Raw genomic sequence first — 20,336 nt, 5'->3', positions numbered from 1 at the left:
TACATCATTAAACAGAAAGCCTAATAGGCTATAAGAAATCAAACCCATGTCTGATTTATAGACCTATAAAAGAATCATACCCATCCCGTGGTTTGAATTAGTGTAAACTGAAAAGATTGTGGATCATCTGGCATAAAGTCAAGTGCAGGTGATACAAGATGTAGACAGGGAGTCAGTTTTGTTTGGCTTAATAGTAGTGCATGTTCTTGCACAGCTGTGGCTGGTCTGACCCCTGAGGAAATGCAAGGGAAATCACAGCAATTTAACTTAAAATCTTTTAACAAGATTTAAACTGCTTTATCTTCCCTTTGTAAAGGGCTAAGGGTTTGCCCTCTGTTACTTGCTGCTGATATGCTCAAATTTCTATAGATAGTAATTTTGAATCCACAGATGAAGGTTCATGATAAACAACAGGTGTAACCTCCACTCTGTCCAGTGCATATTAGCATCACGCATGTCACGCTGCCTTTCTTATGAACTCTTGCTCATTGCCAAATCTGATGATTTACCTCTGCTAGGGGTAGTCCATGACTTTGCAGGCTGAGCCTCAAGGACTGTGCAACTGAGCAGAGGTTTGCTGCAAACATCTGAGCTCCATGCCATCACAGGAATCTGTCTGCATTGAATGTGGTGGCTGTATCCTGACTCTTGCTAGACCTTCCTTTTGGGCTCAGTAGTCCCAGAATATGGCATTTTTATCCTTCTCCACATTTCTTCTCAGAACATCTTGGAGCTGACAGTCTGCGATGAGGACACTTTCACACCAGATGACCAGCTTTTGACTGTTCGCTTTGATGTAGCTAAAATCCAACCAGGAGAAAAAGTTCAGCTGAATTTTAAGTTGAATCCAGAGGTGAGAAATGAAAATATGAGTGAAATTAGGTGAATACATAAAATAATACTTTGGATTAGATTTTTTTTCCCAAGTTACTGCCTATATTAAACTTCAGAGTTGCTTTTGCACACAACGACTTCATTAAAAGGACCTCATTAAAGCACAAAGTTAAATGCTTGGTGTTTAGGAGGGACCAGAAACAGTCACCCCCTGTTGTGATTGCAGTTAGCTGCAAAATGGCTTTCCTAGTCTGAATTTTTTTTTTGAGATCTCTAAAATGTTTTTTGAAAAAAACAGAGCAAGAGTCAAAAATGAAGAAGCTGATGGTTAGACATCTTGTCACTGTTGTAGGGGACTGACAGGGTTGGGATGGGAACAAACCTTATCCCCTTTCTTGGCAGCTGCCCCAACCCTTTGGCCATTAGCTCTCACAGGGGCTACCTCCTGTAAGCTTCACCAGGGATTCTGTCCTATGCTTTCAGGCAATATGGCAATATGGTTGGTAAATGATTACATATTCTCATGAAAATATCTAAATTTTTTTTTTCTCTTTCTGATAAATAACAACTTTTTTTTTTTTTTTTTAAATTAAAAACTCTCAGGAAGCCTGTTTATGATCTTTTGTTACAGGATTACAAATTTCTTTTGGGGGGCTGAGCCCGCATAGAATGGATAAGGCTTGTTGAATGAGAATCTCCTCTTTTCTTCTAGGTCCATGTATGGCCCAGGAGTCTTATTTACTGCATATGTCTCAAAGAATATTGTGTTTGGTTGTATTAAAGAGGGGATAAAGAGATTCTTATGAAATGTTTGGTGGGTGAAGTTGCTGAGAGAACAGGTGGAGAAATCACATCATCTTTAAGAGAGCAAAATATGTACTCAGATTATTTCCCCCAAAATATGACACCTTCTCTGCTTAGAGGCTGTGTAGCAGGAGACTCCAGGACTTATTCACACTTCTGATGAGGGCGTGAGTTCACAGTTCTTAGGAACTCCATGTGCTCTGTTCATTTCTAAACCGCTGTGTCAGGCAGGCTGTCCGGAAAACACTCTTGCCTGTTCTTTATATTAATATCATTTTGGAGAGTGTTTATTAATTACTCTTCCAGAAAGCAAATCCTTAATAAATATTTCAATATACTTGCTCGAGATGGCTGTAGCCTTCCTTAGAATAAACCTCATATGACTGTGATCATTTGAGCTCTGATTCGAGCCATAAGTTTGCCCTGAGGCATTTGCAGAGTTGGCTTAATCCATTGGCTCAGCAAAGTGGAAGTTGGGGAGATAAGACATGATGAGCTGTGTCTCAGGAATGTCTTGGTCAAGGTGTATTTATTCGAATAATGACTCCTACCCAGGCCACCAATGAAGCATCACAGGTTATGGTCTGCACATGGATTTTTACAGCACTTAGGGTTATTTTTTTTTTTAAGTGACTTAGTAGTGGGACATGCTGTGTAACCTTAATAATAGACAGTGTTACCACCTCTGCCCATAATGATTTCTTTCTTCTACCAAGGTATCTCAAAAGAGGGCTGAGGAGGCTGGATGGATAATGTTGAGCATTAGGGTTTCTTCCTGCTGTTCCTCTTCCTTACTGTGTGGTCTAACAAGCCTTTCCACTGTTTTGCTCCAGGTTTTTCACCCACAGAAATGTGAGTGGGACTTAATAGAAATATAATTTGTGTGAGTGTACGTACAGCAGCATAAGAAAGATGGGAACTCAAGACAGGCACAATTAGACAGGTGTTATGAGCTAGGGTCTCCTAAACATTGTTTGTGCTGTTCTTTGGACAAAGTTGGAACAGACCATCAGTGAGTCTGGATAGTACAGCGTGGTCACAATCTGCTACTTGATAAAAGTCTGTCTTGCATCTCTATACAGTGACTGCTTTCTAAAATGCATCCATCAGCCTTCTGTTAACAACTGTTGCAACCACCTTAATTCTCATGAAACTGAGACTCTGGAGAAACAAGCAAGGAGAACCACCTGCTGCTGGGTGGCATGCCACAGATTAGAGAAGCCACCTGAGATGCCTCATTTACTGACAAGAACTAGTAAATAGAAAAATACACACTTTTCACCTTTACTGTAGTGATGATTTTACCTCAGCAGCTATATTATCAGAGTTTGCATGATTTCACAATCTCTTCACAAAGTTAAGGTATGCTGTGCAGTCAGACTGAAGGGTTGTTTGGCAGTAAAGGTTAGTTCTTCTCAATGTGAATGCAAAAAATTATTGCCACTTGGCAGAAAGAGATTTATATCTTCCACTAATTAGTGTTTTCCTCCCTGTGGGTGGTATAAGAGATTTCTCAGATATATGTTTTTGTATGGTATTTCCTGGACTGGCTGTGTCCCATACAGACTGATCCAGCAAATGGCTGCAGTAAAGTAATGCAGTTATTCATTCCCTCTCATGTTGTTTGTGTGTTACTCTTGTCTTCTATTGCTGTTCCATGCTCTTACACTTTCCCCCTTCTTTTCACCTTGGTTTGACCCTCATGAGCTCTTTGCCTTATTCCCCTTCACGGCTTCAGTCTTCCCTTTTCTCTCTTCTTCCCTTCACTCTGGCAATTTTCATTTCCCAAGTTAGTGTCTTCTCTCACTTTTTTTTTTTTTTTTTAAATGTTTAGTAACTATTCCCTGTGGATTCTTTTGTTTTAACCCAGACATACTCACCACCTGGCTACATTTATTCTCAAGTATGTTCTCCTACATCATTCACTTCCCTTCCTCAGTATTCATTGACCCATGTCTTATCCTGCTAATAAATGACTAATGGGACCTTCACCCCCTGTTCCACGGACAGTTGGTGTGTAAACAGTAGAGCAGTGGAGAGATTTGAAACAAAAGGGTGGCCAAAGAAGGCTCTATCCATTTACATTATGATGCAGAGAGTATGGGTATAGCAAAACCTTGCAAGGGAGGGTTGTACAAAACAATCAGAGCTCTAGCAAAGTAAAAAATTTATTCGTTCATTTTCCTTAAATGAGAAATAAATCTTATTTTCAGAAACAAGAAGAACTAGAAGTGGAATTTCTACTGGAAAACATGTGAGTAAAGCCTAAATGTTACAGAATTTCTCATCAGAAACTTTCACATTTTAGAGTGTGATAATGCAAAATGGGAGAAGTTGCTCCATGTACCTGTGCTCAGACATTCCATCTCAGCATCTTCCCTGTGGTTGCTTTTCTCTCCTGAATCTGGTGAAATGCCTCCTTGAGTGACAGTCTCACTAGTCATAGCTGAGGGTGGGTGTTATTTTGTAATTCAGCCTAAAGACAGATGATGCTGATCAGAGGAGGTAAGAAACAGGGAGCATCTCTAGGATCTATGGGACTGTGGCCTGGTAGCAAGTGTGAAACTCTGGTGAAAGATGGAAGTGCTAATGGCACTTGAAAGCTAGAAAAACTGAGCTCAGAGATCTATTTGCATTTAAATTATTATTGTTCATAAACCCCTAAATAAGCCTTTTTCTTTTTGCTTTTCAGTCCAGGTGTATCTGAAAACATCATTACTAATGGCGTACTAGTGGTAATTGTTCTATATTTTTTATACTTATGTTCTTACAGTAGGAAAGAACTGAGAGATGTAGTTGGAAGAACTATGCCTTTAGGCACAGACCTTACTCTTTTTCAGCTAAAGTACTGGTGTGGTTGTACTTTTTTGAATTTAGTCATGTTTGTGGTACATCCTGTGTTGGGAGAGACCTGGACCAGAGCTCTGCCACAATGGTGGTGAGCTGCTCACTAATGAAATGTCAGTAACAAGGAAACTTGGGAAGGGAGTGAATCCAACGTCAGTGCAGAGTTTCTTACCAAATGTCTACCTTGGAGCTGAAAGCTCTTTTCACACCATTCCAAAGTACCGTACGATGCCCCTGTGCTGCTACTTCCTCCTATAAAGTAATCTCTTGGGAAGTTTCAGCTTCATCCCAAAGGTATGAAAGTACAGGCCCATGTGTTCAGTTGTTCTGCAGAGTTGTAGGTGCCCTTCAGCTCACTCTTCTGTAGACAAAAGTTAATGCATGGTTTACATGGTGAGAAAAATTTATTATGTTAACTGTTGAGGATTTAATGATATTTAAATATAATGGGACAGATGCCCAGCTATCTTAGCTCTATTGACCACAGTATTGTTTGCATGATTTACACAAGCTGAGAATCAGTCTCTGCAATTTCCTCATATTCACAGGATATCGTGGCCAAGACTGTATCTTTACAGGACCCTTAGATGCTTGTTGAGGATCCTGAACTGTTTCCATGACCAGTATTTTATTGCTTATCTCTTCCAGTCTCGTGAAGTTTCCTGTTTGGAAGTAAAGGTGGATGGTACAAAAATGAAGACTCCTTACACAAGTAAGGCTATTGATTTAAATAGTTTGTCACAGTTTTTTGTGCTATAGAAGGTGCAGCTGCATCTAGATAAAGACTTGATCCATTTTAGCATCCTCCATTTGCATCAGAGTTGCTTGAGGATTGAGGCATTTACTGAATAATCTACTTACTAATAGTGAGAATCCTCTGGAGATGGCATGACTATGTAGCTTAAGGGAAACTGTGGAGGTGGCTGGGAGACTCAGAAACATCACTGCAGTGTGATGGAACAGAAATACCTGTGATGAGAACAGAAAGTAAAAGAGGGGAGACACAACTATCAGGAGTGGAAAGACAATGGTGGTAACTTGGGGCTGTGAATGCTGGTCCAACACATGCTCTCCAACACTCAGCAGGGGAGAAGCTGCAATGCTTCCCTGGTGTTTTGCTACTCATTCCATCTGTTTCTTGCTCACACTGATTATGGGAGAGAAAAAACACTGTGGCCCAAATTAATGTTGACTGCACTGAGACTGAAATTTTATTTGAGACATTTTTATTTGTTATTTTTCAGGACTAGATGCAGTTAACATTTCTCTGTGGTTTGCCCCTTGTTCTTAGGAAGAGACTTCACGTTTGCAGTGAAAGGATCCTATGAAGAAACCCAGGATGTTTGCATAGATCCTTGTTGCAGCCAGGGAGGCAGCAAAACCACCAAGTTCCACTACATCAAGCACAGTCAACCCAGACTGCACATGAGTCTGCCAAAGGAGCATTTTTTCTGTGGTGTATGTTTTCCTTATGAGTGGTGATTACAGCTAAAGTAACTTCTGAGAGAAGCTGGATAAATTAGCCTTTGTCTAATAAATTTTACCCGTTATAACAATTTTTTTCCCACTTTAATTCAGCATGGCTCAACTAGTAGAAACATGGATGTAACTAATCCCCTGGCTGTGCCTCTGCCTCCTCTGGACTTGGGAAAGGAAGTGACAGTGATGAGAGTGAGTAACCTTTGACAGCATTTGGAATTATTTCAACAAGCTATATATATGTGATATCTGGTCTGTTATTAACTATTTACTGTTATAGTATATGCATGCTCAGGTCTGCATACGCTTGAAAGTAAAGATAGATAGATAGATAGATAGATAGATAGATAGATAGATAGATAGATGTAGATAGATATTCAGCGAAAAAGTAGTATAGGCAGAATTGCTGATTACTTTAGAAATATTTTAAAAGCAGGATCTAGTGGTGTGTGTGTGCAGAAGGCTGGAGAATAGACCAAAGATTTATCACTAGACTATATATCTGAATAATTGCTAATACTATAAACTTGCTTTTGCAAACTTTCAGTTCTATTTAAAATTTATGATATTTTCATTCTTGATTCTCAGGGTGAATCTTATGAGGTGTCTGTGAAGGAAGAAAATGGGTAAATCTTTTATTTCTTTTAAATTATTATTTAGGCCATCTCTTATCCTTTCATAGTATCATCTTTAGATGGAAGATGGAAGGAAGTTACAGCTAATTTCAAAACCAGAAATAAAGGTTGTAACTGGTTAAAGAAGACTAAAATATGGGAAAGAGTTAATAAAATGATACACGCTTTTGAACTGGTTAGTAGGAGTTCAGCAGAGAATAAATGGTAGGTAGTCATGAAGTATAACCATTCACAATGTTTTCAACATGTAACACATTTCTAACATGTTTCTTATATTGTTAATTACCATTTTATTGGTCCTCTGCAGGCTGTATTTCAATTAAACAAGTGGACAGTAATTAGCTTGCTTGCAGTGATTTTCCAAAGGGCAACATTACCCCCCACTGAATAGTAAGCTACATTGCAAGCACTAATTTGCAGACTGAGATGATAATCAGAGGTTTTACTGAAGAGTAAATATGAGTCACAAAAGGGACAAAATAATCTTTCGGTTGAAAAAACCCTGAAACAGTAGCCCTGTGAGAATGTAAGTTATAGAACTAATGATGCACATGGTGATGTTCATAATAATGTACAGATATGACGGGATCCACTTAAGAGGCATCTTCTGATTCAAGTATTTATAGCACAAGTTCTGAGCAAAGATAAGCCTTACAAGGTATTAGGATCAGGTTAGGGTTTCATTTTGCCTAAAGTGTGTTAATTTTATGTAACTTCTTAGGCCCACCCTATTATTCAGGAAACATACATGGAGGAAGAGAACATGAAGAGGTGTCCAAATCTCAGAGCTCAGTGTGAAACAGCTTGAATTCCCTTATGTTTCTTGATTTTAATCAGCAGGGAATTTGATTCATTTTAACTTCCTCATGATTGCATGAAATAGTTCAGGACATGATTCTGGTCTAAAATCTCCACATGAAGGCAGAAATTCAGGACCTGCAATGTCCATATACCTTCTTTCATTTGCATAGAGGAACCTTCCTGTGCCAGGAAGTAACCTTTCTTTAAACTGGTTTATTCTTGTTACTGTTTTCGCTTGATGTCTCAAGCTGTAGCTCTAGAAATTACTTGAAGGTAACGTATCTCATTCTGTTCTTATGCTCTAGTTGCAAGAATTTAGATTTGCGGTTGGGGTTTGATCTATGCGCAGAGGAGCAGGATTTCATCTGTAAAAGGAAGAAGGTGGTTGCAGCTGCTCTGAAAAATGTTCTTCAGCTAGATGAAGATCTGGAGGAGGATGAGGTATGTGGGACAGCATCTTGAGAACTTAAGGTATTCTATCTCACTTTGAACAAAGTGGATGTGATGTACTTGCATGACTACCCATACAGCTCTTCCACATCTTCTAGACCAGACTGTCACTTGCACCTAAAACCATATCCAAGAACTTTTGGCAAAGAGGATAAAAGAGGAACTGTCAGGAGGTCACTTATAGCTCCTTTATTCTCTGCCAACCTCCAGTCTCACTCAGGGGCACCCAAAGGATGTATTAGTTGAGATGGATGTCTGTACAACCAAGCTGATGAAATTTGGTTGCTGGGACAGAGACCATTTCTCCTCAGTTGACAACTCTCTCCTCCTCTGCTGCACAAGGCTTAGAGGGGAAGGCTGTGATTGTCCCTGAGCACACTGGTGCAACAGCATCTGTCTTGTGTGTTTTTAAATGTGTTACCTCTTGCTTTCTCCTCTCCTGGGGATCCCTGGACTCAAAGGCAGCTGTTTTGTTACTGGAGGACAGTAATATCCTATGGAGCTGTGGTGCTTGGAGCAAGAGTCAAGGAGACACCCCTCTGCAACTGGGACAATATGCCTGTATGGGATTTCCTCCACTGCTGTGTTTGCCTCCCAGCACACCCATTTCATGATGCTGTGTGCAGGACAGCATTTGTCAACAAAGTTCTCATAAACTTAAAAAACAAGTAGAATATGCCTTGTTATTATTAAATGAGAATAAAGCGTTCCATTAATTAAAAAACGAAACTCCCAAAGTAGATGGTAAAATGCAATGAAGACGAGATTAAAGGTAATGGCAAGATATGTTCCTAAAACTGAATAAACATGTTGTCTCAATTTTTGTTAAGGGCTACCTATGGGCCAAAGGGAGGATGGCTAACAGAATTGCTGTATCCCTGAGAAAAGACCAAATTGCATATGGTGTTGATGTCAGGGAAGGGGGAGGTAATCTAGGTGACAAAGAGAATGTTAAAATGAATCTATAAAGCTTGGCAGCATCTGCCTGGAGAACAGTAATTGTTGTATTTAAATTTAGAAGAAAAATAGAATTATGCAGACAGCTTTTGCTCTGCTCTTCTGAACTCAGTTTTACTCAGGATTTTAAAGTGTGTTTTGAGGGAAAGAAGCGAGGAATAATGAAAAACATCCAGAAAATACTCTTTGTAAATCTGAGGACAGATCATGTCATACAGGAGCCATGCTTACAGCTTCTGATTTACCAAAGCATCACCAATCTGGAAGATGCTTTCAGCATATGTTAAGTTCCACTAGAGTTTATCCAACCCAAACACACACCTAAGCACTGCCATGATGAGAGTGAATTGAGTCCAAACCTACATGAATCAGGGTGTTCCTGTCACTTTTTCTGCATACCCATCACTTCCCTATTTCATCTGGTAATGAACAACTCTGTACCTTTATGTGTTGAGCAGGTGCCAGTGGTAGCAGTCATGACCACAGGAGGGGGAATACGGTCTGTGACATCTCTGTTTGGCAGTCTTCTGGGTCTCCAGGAGTTAGGTGTTTTGGACTGTGTCTCATACATCAGTGGTTTATCTGCCACAACATGGTAAGGAGAGATGGGCTTGTGCTTGATGTTTGTGTTAGCAGACTGATAACCTGGTGAAGTATATTGCCTTGCTAGCTTATTTTACTCAGCGTGGTGCTGAGACTCAAGCCTTGGGCTTCCTTTTGCTGCTCACCCATTTCATGACATCACACAGTCTGGTAGCCCTTATCTCCTCTAGCTATAAGAGACAAATTCTATAACTGCACAGAAATGAAAAGAGCACAAGTCAGGCTGGCTTACCAGTATCTCCCTGCACTTCAGCATAGTTGACAAACCCACCCGCAGCTGTTCAGTGACTCAGACATATGCCTTTCTGCCATGTCATAAGTTTCAAGTTCCCCTGGAGGCTGGACTTGTTTCTGTCATTAACTTGGTGCCTGACACAGAGAACGGAGGGGAAATATGTATTTTTTGATGAAAAATCTGTATGACTTGGTTCCATTTTTCCTTTTCCAGAGTTACCTGGCAGAAATGATTTTTATGTTAATTAGGGGATGCAGGTGCTCCAGTGTTTCCTTTTGAATGAAAAGTCCTTCATGGCTATGAATGAGTGACTAAACAGGACCTGATAGGCCAAAAAGCTGGCATTTTCTTGGTAATGTCAGAAATGGGGATTACTTTCTGGGGGGAGAAGTAAACCTTTTGATTGCCAGTGTAGACAAATCCGATGTTAATCATGAGGCAGAGAAGATGCTGCCTGAAACAATGCAGCTGGAGACATGGGGAACTGAATCTCTGAAAGGACACAGACCTGACTCCCAAGCATGCTTGAGAGCAATGAGGAAATGAAAGTAGGGAAATATTTTTTTCTCTTCATTTGTATATCTCTTGGGTTATCTAATTGTGAGTAACACTTCAGAAATCATCTTGTAATACATTTGTTGGACTTAACTCTTAATGCAGCTCCGAAAGGGAGAATTTAAACAAAAAGCCCTGAGAAACACAGAGTGTCACACACACAATGTTGACTTTCTTGCATGACTTGCAGGGGGCTAGGGCTTTACAATGTTTTGCTTCTGGAGGGCAGCTCTGAAAAGAGATATGAGGCAGAACTAGAACCAGCAGGGTGGGGATGAAAAGGGATGACTCGAATCTACCTGAACTCTGGAAACTGGAATCTCAAGCAGAATGGCCCTGTGTGTGCCAAGGGTCTGAGGTGACTTGTCTGCTGCATGCCCCAGGAGGGGAGCTCTTGCATTTATCCAGAGCAATGTTTGCTGCTAAACTCCTGCTTAATGCTTCTCACAGCTTCTAAAACAGCTGAGGGAACTGGCCTCAAACAGAAACTGTGGCTGGAACCTGGACAATCAAAGGGTAATTCTAGTAAAAACTTTAGTTATGGATGTTCCTTTATTACTCTCTTGATTCTGAGCAGAAACAAACTAGGATTATTCTGAATGTTTCCCTACAGGAAAAAATATCATTGTATAGTCTAAATTCTGCCAGACCTTTGAACTGGTCGTCCAAGGTAAAAGTTGGAGGGTGAGAGCCTCGTGTAACCTGAAACAAAATGCTTATATGTGATATAATCCCATGAGTTTTCATGTACCAGTGACAAACCACACGATGTGTCTTTTTACCAGGACCATGGCAAAGTTATATGAAGATGCAAACTGGTCACAGAAGGATCTCAGAGACCCAATTTGTGATATCAGGAGAAATGTGACCAAGAGCAAGCTGCAGTGTTTCTCATTGGATCGTATGAAATACTATGAGGAGGAGCTATGTGAAAGGAAGGAAGAGGGGCACAAGCTGTCCTTTGCAGATTTCTGGGGACTCTTCATTGAGAGCATGCTACATGAACAGGTATTACAGATCCATCTCCCATTCCAGAGAATTTCTAACTTTTCATGTCTGAATTTCTGGATTCAGATACAGGAAAGGCTGTCAAAACTTCTGAGATATTTGTCTTTGTTTTGGCTTTTTAGAAGAAAAATAACATGATAAACCTAAAATATAAGCATCTAGGGGAAATGTCTGAGCATCTAAAGAGTCAAAGTGTTAATAAAACTGATTTGCCGTCTTTAATTTGAGATCAAATGAGCATTCTAGTAACATACAGAGGAGAGGTGGCTCTGATAGACCTAAGGTCAGGCGTAGCAATATATAGCCATAGCAACAAAAAAAGCTGTATTAAGAAAGTCAAGGAACTACTGGAGGGAGTCCAGCAACAGACTATGAAGATGATTAGGGATCTGGAGCATCTTTCTTATGAGGACAGGCTGAGAGAGCTGTGTCTGTTCAGCCTGGAGAAGAGAAGGCTGAGACAGGGCACCTTATCAATGCTTATAAATATCTAAAGGGTGGACATCAAGAGGATGGGACCAGACTCTTTTCAGTGGTGCCCAATGATAGGATAAGGGGCAATGGGCACAAACTGAAGCACAGGAGGTTCCAACTGAATTTGAGGAAAAACTTCTTTACTTCGAGGGTAACAGAACACTGGAACAGGCTGCCCAGAGAGGTTGTGGAGTCTCCTTCTCTAGAAACATTCAAAACCTGTCTGTGCGATCTGGTCTGGGTGAACCTGCTTTAAGCAGGTGGGTTGGACTAGATGATCTCCAGAGGTCCCTTCCAACCTCAACCGTTCTGTGATACTGTATTGCATAAAATGGGCCTTGGTTGACTTTGATCTACAGCACCTTCAAGTTAGCTAAGTCACAGAGTCACAGAATATCTTTATCCTTCTTTAAAGCAAGTCATATCCTAGTGGCTGCACAAACAAATTTCTCACATTTTTGTTCTATCCCCTATTCCAAAATTTCTGGAAGCGTTAGTGATAATAATTTGTCAAGATTGATGACAGAGAACACATGAACATATTTGTGTGGTCGAACAACCAAAGTACACGGAACAAAATCTTCTGAGCTTTAGGAGATGTTTCATTGATAGTCCATGCTTAGATACTGTATTTAGTCCATGCATCATGTTCATCTTTTACAATGACTTCTGTTCTTTATAAATAGGAAAGTACTCACAAACTCTCTGATCAGCAACTGGCAGTAAATCAGGGGCAGAATCCTCTGCCCATATATCTGTCCCTCAATGTCAAGGATGACTTTAGCACTTTGGATTTTAAAGGTAATGTTTATTATACACAATCATAGAAATCCTCACAGTCTCTTTCAGCTGTTGAGATTCCTGCCCAGCTTTTGATTCTCTAAGCTGTTACTTTTAGCTGTGTTCAGGTGGCTGCAATAAGTCCTTCTTGATGCCTCATTTGCAGAGTGGGTGGAGTTCACACCTTATGAGGTGGGTTTCCTGAAATATGGAGCCTTTGTTCATTCAGAGGATTTTGGAAGTGAGTTCTTCATGGGTCACCTGATGAAGAAGATCCCAGAGTCTCGCATCTGCTTCTTGGAAGGTGATTTAGTACCTTGGAAAAAAACTCACTTTCATAACCAAATAGTTGGCTACACAGAATTCACATCTAATAACTACTGGTCTGCCAGTAGCAATGCTAGTACCACAGATAATGTATCTGATGAAATTTAAATCTCAAATGAACCAGCCAGAAGTTACAAAAGAGGAAGCAAATTCCTGAGATAAATGTAATTGATTTGTTGAACTACTTAGGTGAGACCAAACCAGAACACACACATTAGGACTGATCTTTTGAAATATCTAAAATCACAGTCTGACCTTTTTAAACAGCCAAGTTTCTAAAATTGCCTAGTCATAAGCAAGACGTTATGTCGAATGGCATGGGATTTGATATTCATACTAAAATTCATAATATTTTATAACTTAAACAATACAAATTTAAATGACTGGAGATTGAATCCAAATAGGTTGACCTAGCTGTGCTCTAGAAATTCAAAGTAGCATTAAGTATGCTATTTTTTTTTTTTTCTTTTTTAACTTTCAAGGAACATGGAGTAATATATTTTCCCAGAGTTTTATGGATGCTGTCTACCTCTCTGGTCATTCAGAAGACTTCTGGCACAGATGGACCCGAGACACTGCAAATGACATTGGTTAGTTTTTTTAATTATTTTTCACTTGCATCTCGTCTTCACACCTCTCTGAAATGTGAAATTTGATAAAGGTTTTGTGTCTTGTTTCTGGGTTAGAGGACAGCAAGCCTTTGTGAATGAAGGTAAAACAGAAGAGAAATAGTTTTGTTGGAAAACAAGAAATAACATTGTGCTGCTCACGGTGTCATATCCCTGGGGAGTTTTGTTAGTCACAAGGTTACCATGAGTCCTTTGGGGAGGGAGAGGCCAGATGTGGAACAACAAGGTGATGCTGTGACACTGAAACCCAACTCTGCCCAGAACCATCTGCAAGACAGTGCATGTACTCCATCACAGATGGTGGTTTGGCTGCTCAGTCCCTCTTTCCTTGTTAGTATTAGAGAAGCATTCTAAACAAACACGAACATATACCCTCTTCTCATTTTTCCTACAGAGGAACACCCTGCTCTGCCCAAGAAGCCTCATGAGCAGACAACTTCCTTATCCATTCCCAAAGGTTTCCTTTCCAATGCTCTTCGAGAAATGATGACTGGACGACCTGTGGTTTCAACTTACCATAATTTCCTCAAGGGCTTGCAGCTACATAACAAGTATTTAGAGAATGAGAGATTTTGCATGTGGAAAGGTAATAGTTAATTTTTTAGATGCACCTTTGAAAGTGATTTGAACTTTGAAACTTGCTGAGGACAAATATTTGATAAGTTTTAGCATAAAGGCAAATTTTGATTAATACTATTTGATTAATATGTCTGTGGAATTGGTTTTGCTGATGCCCAGATGATTTACTGCTGGTCTTGTTTCTGTCTTGGAGAATCCGCAGCAGACTTGCTTGAATACTCTTCTTAGGAATGCCACACAAGAATGACTTACAGCTCCTACTGAAGCTAAATAGCCACAAATTTACACCAGCTGAAAATGCAGATCTTACTGATTTCAGAATTGAGATACTTGTCAAAGACAAATATTTAACTGTGGGCTTTGTGTCAAAGACAAGTATCAGTATGGGCTGTCTTTTGTTTCTATCCTTGTTGTGCTAATTTGGAAAAAAATGGACTTACTCCTACAGTAATTAATTGATAATAGATGATTTTGACTTTCAGACACTGTGCTTGATTCTTCTCCCAACCAGCTGAATGAAACAGGTGATTACCTCAAGCTGGTAGATACAGCTTTCTTCATCAATACCAGCTGCCCACCCATTCTGAGGCCAGAAAGGAAAGTGGATGTCATTTTGCATTTAAATTACAGCGGAGGATCACAGACTCTGGTGATGTTTTGAAATACTGATTCTTTATCTGTATGATTCCAGCAGCTGAATTTCTTCTCTTTCCACATTTCTCCTCTTCTTCCCCCCTAACTCCCCCAAAATAGTCTGTGTTTTTTTAAGTTAAATGATCATATCATGGATACTGTTCAACATTGTGACCATAATGTCACTGTCTTCAGGAGGGCTGTTTTCAGTAGCTTTCTGGGGACACACACAGACACATAGAAGATTACCTATTCTGTGTATCTGTGCAGATTTGTCATTGTGGTATCAAGTTCCTCAATAGTTAGTTAACTAACTTTTACAATGTAATTAGTTAAAACATATTTTTACTATTTTTGAATGAAAATTTGAAGTTTTTCTTTTAGGTTTGACTCTTGGTGTTTGCATAAGTTTCAGTCAGGTTTTCGTTTTACTGTGCTTGAAGAATCATTGATGGGTGTATGTGATTGAAATGTATGTAATTGATTTGTAGGAGGACATGAAGACATTGATTGTTAGAGGTAGTGAATGCAAACATACAAGAACCATTGATCTGAGATATCACGTGTAATCAAAATTTCCTTATACAAATCCTTTACTATTTCCACTAAATCATAACAATGATCTCAATTTCACATGTAATTCAGAAAACCATAATCTTGGTTTAAAAATGTACAGTGTCAGCAAATCAGCCAAATTTCTGTTACCCAGGATAGGTTAAAATCAAGAGGGTATGCTTGTTCTAGTCCATAGTTAGCCTTATTTGTAAACATATAAATCAATCTCAGATTGCCTAGCAGAGCAAAATATCAGTTATGGGGCTTGATAACCTTATTTCAATCTATCTTTGTGTTGCAACTCTCCTCTGTTGAACCAGCCACTGGACATGTTCTCAGAGTATTGTTTGGAGCAGAGGATCCCATTCCCTAGCACGGAGATGAGCCAGGAGGACCGGGAACACCTGAAGGAATGCTATGTGTTTGAGGACAGCTCAGAGGCACCAGTCTTGGTCTATTTCCCACTGGTGTGTGATACCTTCAAAAAATACAAGGCACCGAGTAAGTCAACAGCATTAACCAATCATTTTTTGAGGCTGTCACATCCAGTTTATCATATTGAATCAATCCCTTTTCTGAAACAAGAGGCTGTCAAGCTTCTCAGTTGGCTAAGTCATCATATTCTCCACTAATCAGAGATTGAATTTAAGAGTGTCAAAATCAAATGCATGAATAGCTGTAGCTTGAGGCAAACCCCATTATCTGGCATCTGGGACAGGAGGCAGCTAATAAATTACATCCACTGGTAACTAACACTGTCACTTAATGGTCTTGTAATGAGATACTGTGTTTACTTTGTTAATAAAGCCAGATCCTCTTGTACGTTCACATGAAAAAAACTGAGAATAGAAGGTGCTGAAAACATATAATGAGGAAAGGATTTGCCGGGATAACAAGCTGCTCTGATATCTGTCATTTTCAAAAAGTTGCTGGGTTATTTACTCTAGTTCAGCAATAGAACACCAGAAAAATTACTTGTCAAATTCAGTTTCAGTTTACAGATACTTTTGCATGTACCAACTTTAATTTTCTTGTTGCCAGTTTGGTATGGTGTCCATACTAAATTAATATGGAATTCTTGGATCTAGGAAGCCTTCCTCAAAAACTGAACTGTATGAGCTTGTTGGAAAAGACCTCATGTAGTTCATCATCATCCTATCTGTCCTACTGCATGTGCTTAAAATCCCAGCCACCTGAGAGGGAGAATTCCCAATTCAGGAGCTTCTTAGTGTAATTTGCTACCAGTTGGTAGATAAGAAGATCTGATTGCAGTACCCCATGGAAAAGTTAAAAAATACAAAATTCCAGATCTGCAAAAGCGAGATATTCTCGTGTAAAACTTGAATTTAGAGGGTAAAGCATTTTGTACAGAAAATGTGTTCTGCCAGTCAATTCTGAATCAGCTGTGACTGTAGTCAAGCAGCAAAGTACTGGATTTTATTAGTGCAGCAGGTGTATTATCTATACAGTAATTAAATCTTGAACCATTTTCCTGAGGGAATTCAGTTTCTTGTGACTGTTATTGTGTATTTTACATTATCTGGTAGAAGTCCTCCCCCTCAGTAACATTGCTGTGTTGAACTTTGCTGTTTTTACTTCAGATGTGGAGCGTAGTCACACAGAGATGAAGCAGGGAAGAGTAGATGTGTCCAACCCTATTGCTCCCTATGGTACTGGTCTGCTTACATATACTGAAGAGAATTTCAACAAGTTGCTGAACCTGTGCAACTACAACATCCTGAATAATAAAGATTTAATTCTTCAGGCTTTGCGAACCGCTGTGGAACGAAGGAAACGATTTAAAAACTGTTCAGCACCTCAGTCATCAAAACTTTCTTAAAGTATGTTTTGACAAATCTTATCAGAAGGAGAAATACAAATGTTTTGGTAATGGATTAACAGATACTCAGAGAACATGAATCCGTACAGAATAAACACACGTTAGCTGGTTAAAAAAAAAAAAAAAAAGTATTTTATTCAAGTCTAATGCTGGTTATCACATTAAAGTCATTGGCAAATCATGATTACTTTTAAATATTCTCTCCACTGTTTTAGGGAATGGAAAGGCAGTCATAGAACTATAGGGACCTATCTGCGTTTACAGCCATATAAGAATGAGATTTCAACCTCACAAATGTTCATGCCAGATTTGGGTGCAAATCTTGGTAGTATGTGGTCTTTAAAGCAGAGATTAAGCAAAGCCTCACCTTGTTTGCTGATCTCTGCTCATGACAGTAAGGAGTCAACCAGACACCAAAAATTCTTACACTTGGAAAAGGAAGTCTAATAATTGAAGAACTGCACATGACATCGTCCGTTTTCTCAGTATTCATCTATTAGGTCAAAGTCTAACCTTCAGTGGACTTACCTGTTTGGCTGTCATTGCACTGAGTTTTCATTGTTGATGGATCACCCCACAGTGATCACCATATAATAGGCTGATTTTTCTGTCAGCTGTCTGATAAATATCATCTGGTTGCATCCATTTTTGCTGAACTTCCCTCTGAACTGTTGCCTACCAAGCAGACCTTGAAGCTGAAGATAGCGCTTAAGGTTTTGAATCCCACACTTAGTGTGTTTGGAAAAACAGTTTAACAGCCTAGCCTTTGGCCATAACCATGTCTTCATTTATTAATCTACTGTGAGCTCACAGATGTTCATGATGGCAACAAAACTTGTGACATCAACTCCTTTGGCTTCTGCAACATTATGATGGACAGTGTGTAGCTGCTGCTATAGTTTTATTCCTAGTGCCATTCAAAATACAGTGTTCATGAGATTTTAATACTTGTTTTAGATAAATGTCTTTTTCAAGAAAATACATTGAACTGGCCATTCTTAGATCTTGTTTTCTCTTGTATATATCAATATAGATACAGTGTAATAGCTACCATTCAAATATTAAGTATGTATGTATAATCTTAACAAAAATAAAAGTCGTAGAGATGCAATCATTGAAGTATGTTATTTTTTTAAGTTGTATGGACTCAGGTCAGCTAAGCTACTAAGTTGATCAGGGGAAATATGCTGCTTGCTGCTGACACCAAGAAATCAAATATTGAGGGGAGGCATCCGTGGCCTTTGCTAATGACTTTTGAGGAGGGATAAAAGAAAAGCTGCCACTTCAACACTGGAAGAACAAAATTGGAAGGAAACTCTGTGTGGATGTGGATGGCTGGGATGATAAGAGGTTTACAAGTCCAAATACTGGTACTTGTAAATACCAAGGTATTTATTCAGCAACACAGAACGCAGCATTTGGCCAGCACCTGGCTAGCAGTATATCTATATTTCCATCAGTTTTTTTTTTTCTCCTGTTCCCCTTTGCACTCATTCCATTAATTACACTGGTGTGAGTACAAAAAAAATCAGAAAGTGCATTCGTCTGCATGCTGGCAGTATGCCCACATTGCCCTCGGAGTGTGGCACCTTGTGTCTCCCTCTCATGTGCCATGGTCAGAAGGTAATGGGTCTCTGTCATCCAGTCTTACAGATCTCTGTTTATTAAGCAGGAGATAACATCATACTTTGTTACCTCTAAGACTTTTTTTTTTCTATGCATCAATTCAATTAACAGGAGGTAACACTAGGAGATGTCTCCTGTCAAGCTTTGCTGCAATATGAGTCAGACCAATATAGTCTCCCTTCATAAGAGGAAATTGTTAGCAGTAAACTTGCAACTCTTTTTCATGGATCTAAGGTGGTCAAATACAACTCTTTTCTTCCTCAGTTACTTGTAAAACTTGCATTTTCAACTATGTCCTCTTAACCAGAAAGGCAGTTTTTAATCTTTTGTTGCCCTTGGTTAGCATAAGTTGATGTTATATCTCACCAGTAAGGTGGCGGTAGTTTTTTGGGGGCAAAGAAAGAAGATGACAATTTGACAGTACAACTTTGTTCATAAGTTTATATTTAAACAATAATGAAATAGGGTTTTAAAAATTTGATTAAAATTTCTTTGCTAAGTATCTTTTTTAAAGTATTTCAAAGATTTTTTCAAGAATAATCTTTACACCTCCAGGAAAATGTAACAGAGGCAGCGTAGTTTGTGCCTGATGTATTTCACCAACTGTTTTCTGGTAGTTGCAATAGTTGGCACTGGGCCCTGAGCTTTACTCACCCAAGGTGTGGTGATGATGTGTGCTTTTGGCAGTAGAACCAGAAAATTAGGATGGCTTACAATGAGCTGAGGAAAGGAAGTCAATTTTAAGAAATCTGGGCCTGTTGAGCAAGCCACTGAACAATTTCAGGCTGCCCAAATCTTAAGTAGCTCAATATTTTGATTTGAAGGAAAGTCAGACAAATATTGGTGTTTGAGTTGGAACCTGGCTCCAAGGATCCAGTATTGCCCTTGCGGCTGATGCTGTCCCTGGGCTTGTCAAGCTCGGTGATCTTACCTTGGTGGCTTTTGAGTTTTCTCTATGATGGACTCATTTGCTTTCTGTCTGGGGAAGGAAGGGCTTCTTTTCCTGTCCTTTTAAAACTGGTTCATGTTGTTGTTTGCATTGCAGCAATACCTCAGAATCTTCTCTGTGATGTGATGGTGAAAGGCAGTGTAAAAGGACTGGAGAAGAGAGGTGTTGTTTTTGGTTTTGCTTTTTTTTTTTTTTTTTCTCAAGTGGCTTGCCAGCTATGAGTCAAAAATAAAAAGAGGAGCAGAAGTTCAGAATTACTGGTGCTATCTTTAAAGGAAGGAGCTGATGCTCAGTGATGTCTCAGCTGAATTTTTCAAAGTGATTCAGAATCAGTGTAATTGTTCTATTTAAAACCCAGGTAGGTCAACGACAATTTCTTTTTTTGGAAATACCCATTTGTGACCTGTCACATGAGCTCTGCTAAATATAATAGCATGATCCCGTAAGCAATTAGTTGTGAATCTTTACAGCCTGTGTTAGGACTCAAACATGTCTCAGGCTGACTATAGATGAAGTTACCCACTTAATTAGCTGGTGACATGAGGTGACTTCCTGATATTCTGGGAATTGGTTCAGATTCAAATTGGCTGTACATTTCCCTGTAAAGGTCCTAGACTGTGTATTGCCACATTTATGGCCAGGGAATTACTGGCTAATTAGCTGACATGGTCTGGTGCTGGTATTCCTCACACCTGTGGTCTGATGAGGTTAGGAAAGGGAAAAAGCTGCGTAAACA

At 39.4% G+C, this 20,336-nt stretch overlaps 1 protein-coding gene across 1 annotated transcript; it reads left to right on the top strand.

The window, feature by feature from the left end:
- The first annotated feature begins 3,745 nt into the window (after positions 1-3,745).
- Positions 3,746-18,057, top strand: LOC136101745 (cytosolic phospholipase A2 epsilon-like). Its single transcript, XM_065838132.2, has 16 exons — positions 3,746-3,892; positions 4,331-4,373; positions 5,134-5,197; positions 5,777-5,943; positions 6,064-6,156; positions 6,553-6,590; positions 7,706-7,841; positions 9,266-9,402; positions 10,986-11,208; positions 12,369-12,483; positions 12,629-12,766; positions 13,272-13,379; positions 13,813-14,004; positions 14,480-14,646; positions 15,506-15,686; positions 16,787-18,057. Exons 1-16 carry the CDS (start codon positions 3,828-3,830, stop codon positions 17,023-17,025), a joined length of 2,106 nt encoding a protein of 701 aa, XP_065694204.2. The 5' UTR covers positions 3,746-3,827; the 3' UTR covers positions 17,026-18,057.
- Positions 18,058-20,336: the final 2,279 nt, after the last annotated feature.

Source organism: Patagioenas fasciata, chromosome 5 (assembly GCF_037038585.1).
Source record: "Patagioenas fasciata isolate bPatFas1 chromosome 5, bPatFas1.hap1, whole genome shotgun sequence".
Classification (NCBI taxonomy): domain Eukaryota; kingdom Metazoa; phylum Chordata; class Aves; order Columbiformes; family Columbidae; genus Patagioenas; species Patagioenas fasciata.
This window is presented reverse-complemented; position numbering and strand designations above follow the sequence as displayed.

Excerpts from the sequence above, each read along its gene's own strand:
- LOC136101745 (XM_065838132.2), top strand. The coding sequence starts at position 3,828 with ATGAGAAATAAATCTTATTTTCAGAAACAAGAAGAACTAGAAGTGGAA. Across the intron at positions 5,944-6,063 it reads AGGAGCATTTTTTCTGTGGT|CATGGCTCAACTAGTAGAAA; the intron begins GTATGTTTTCCT and ends ACTTTAATTCAG. Across the intron at positions 9,403-10,985 it reads GGTTTATCTGCCACAACATG|GACCATGGCAAAGTTATATG; the intron begins GTAAGGAGAGAT and ends TCTTTTTACCAG.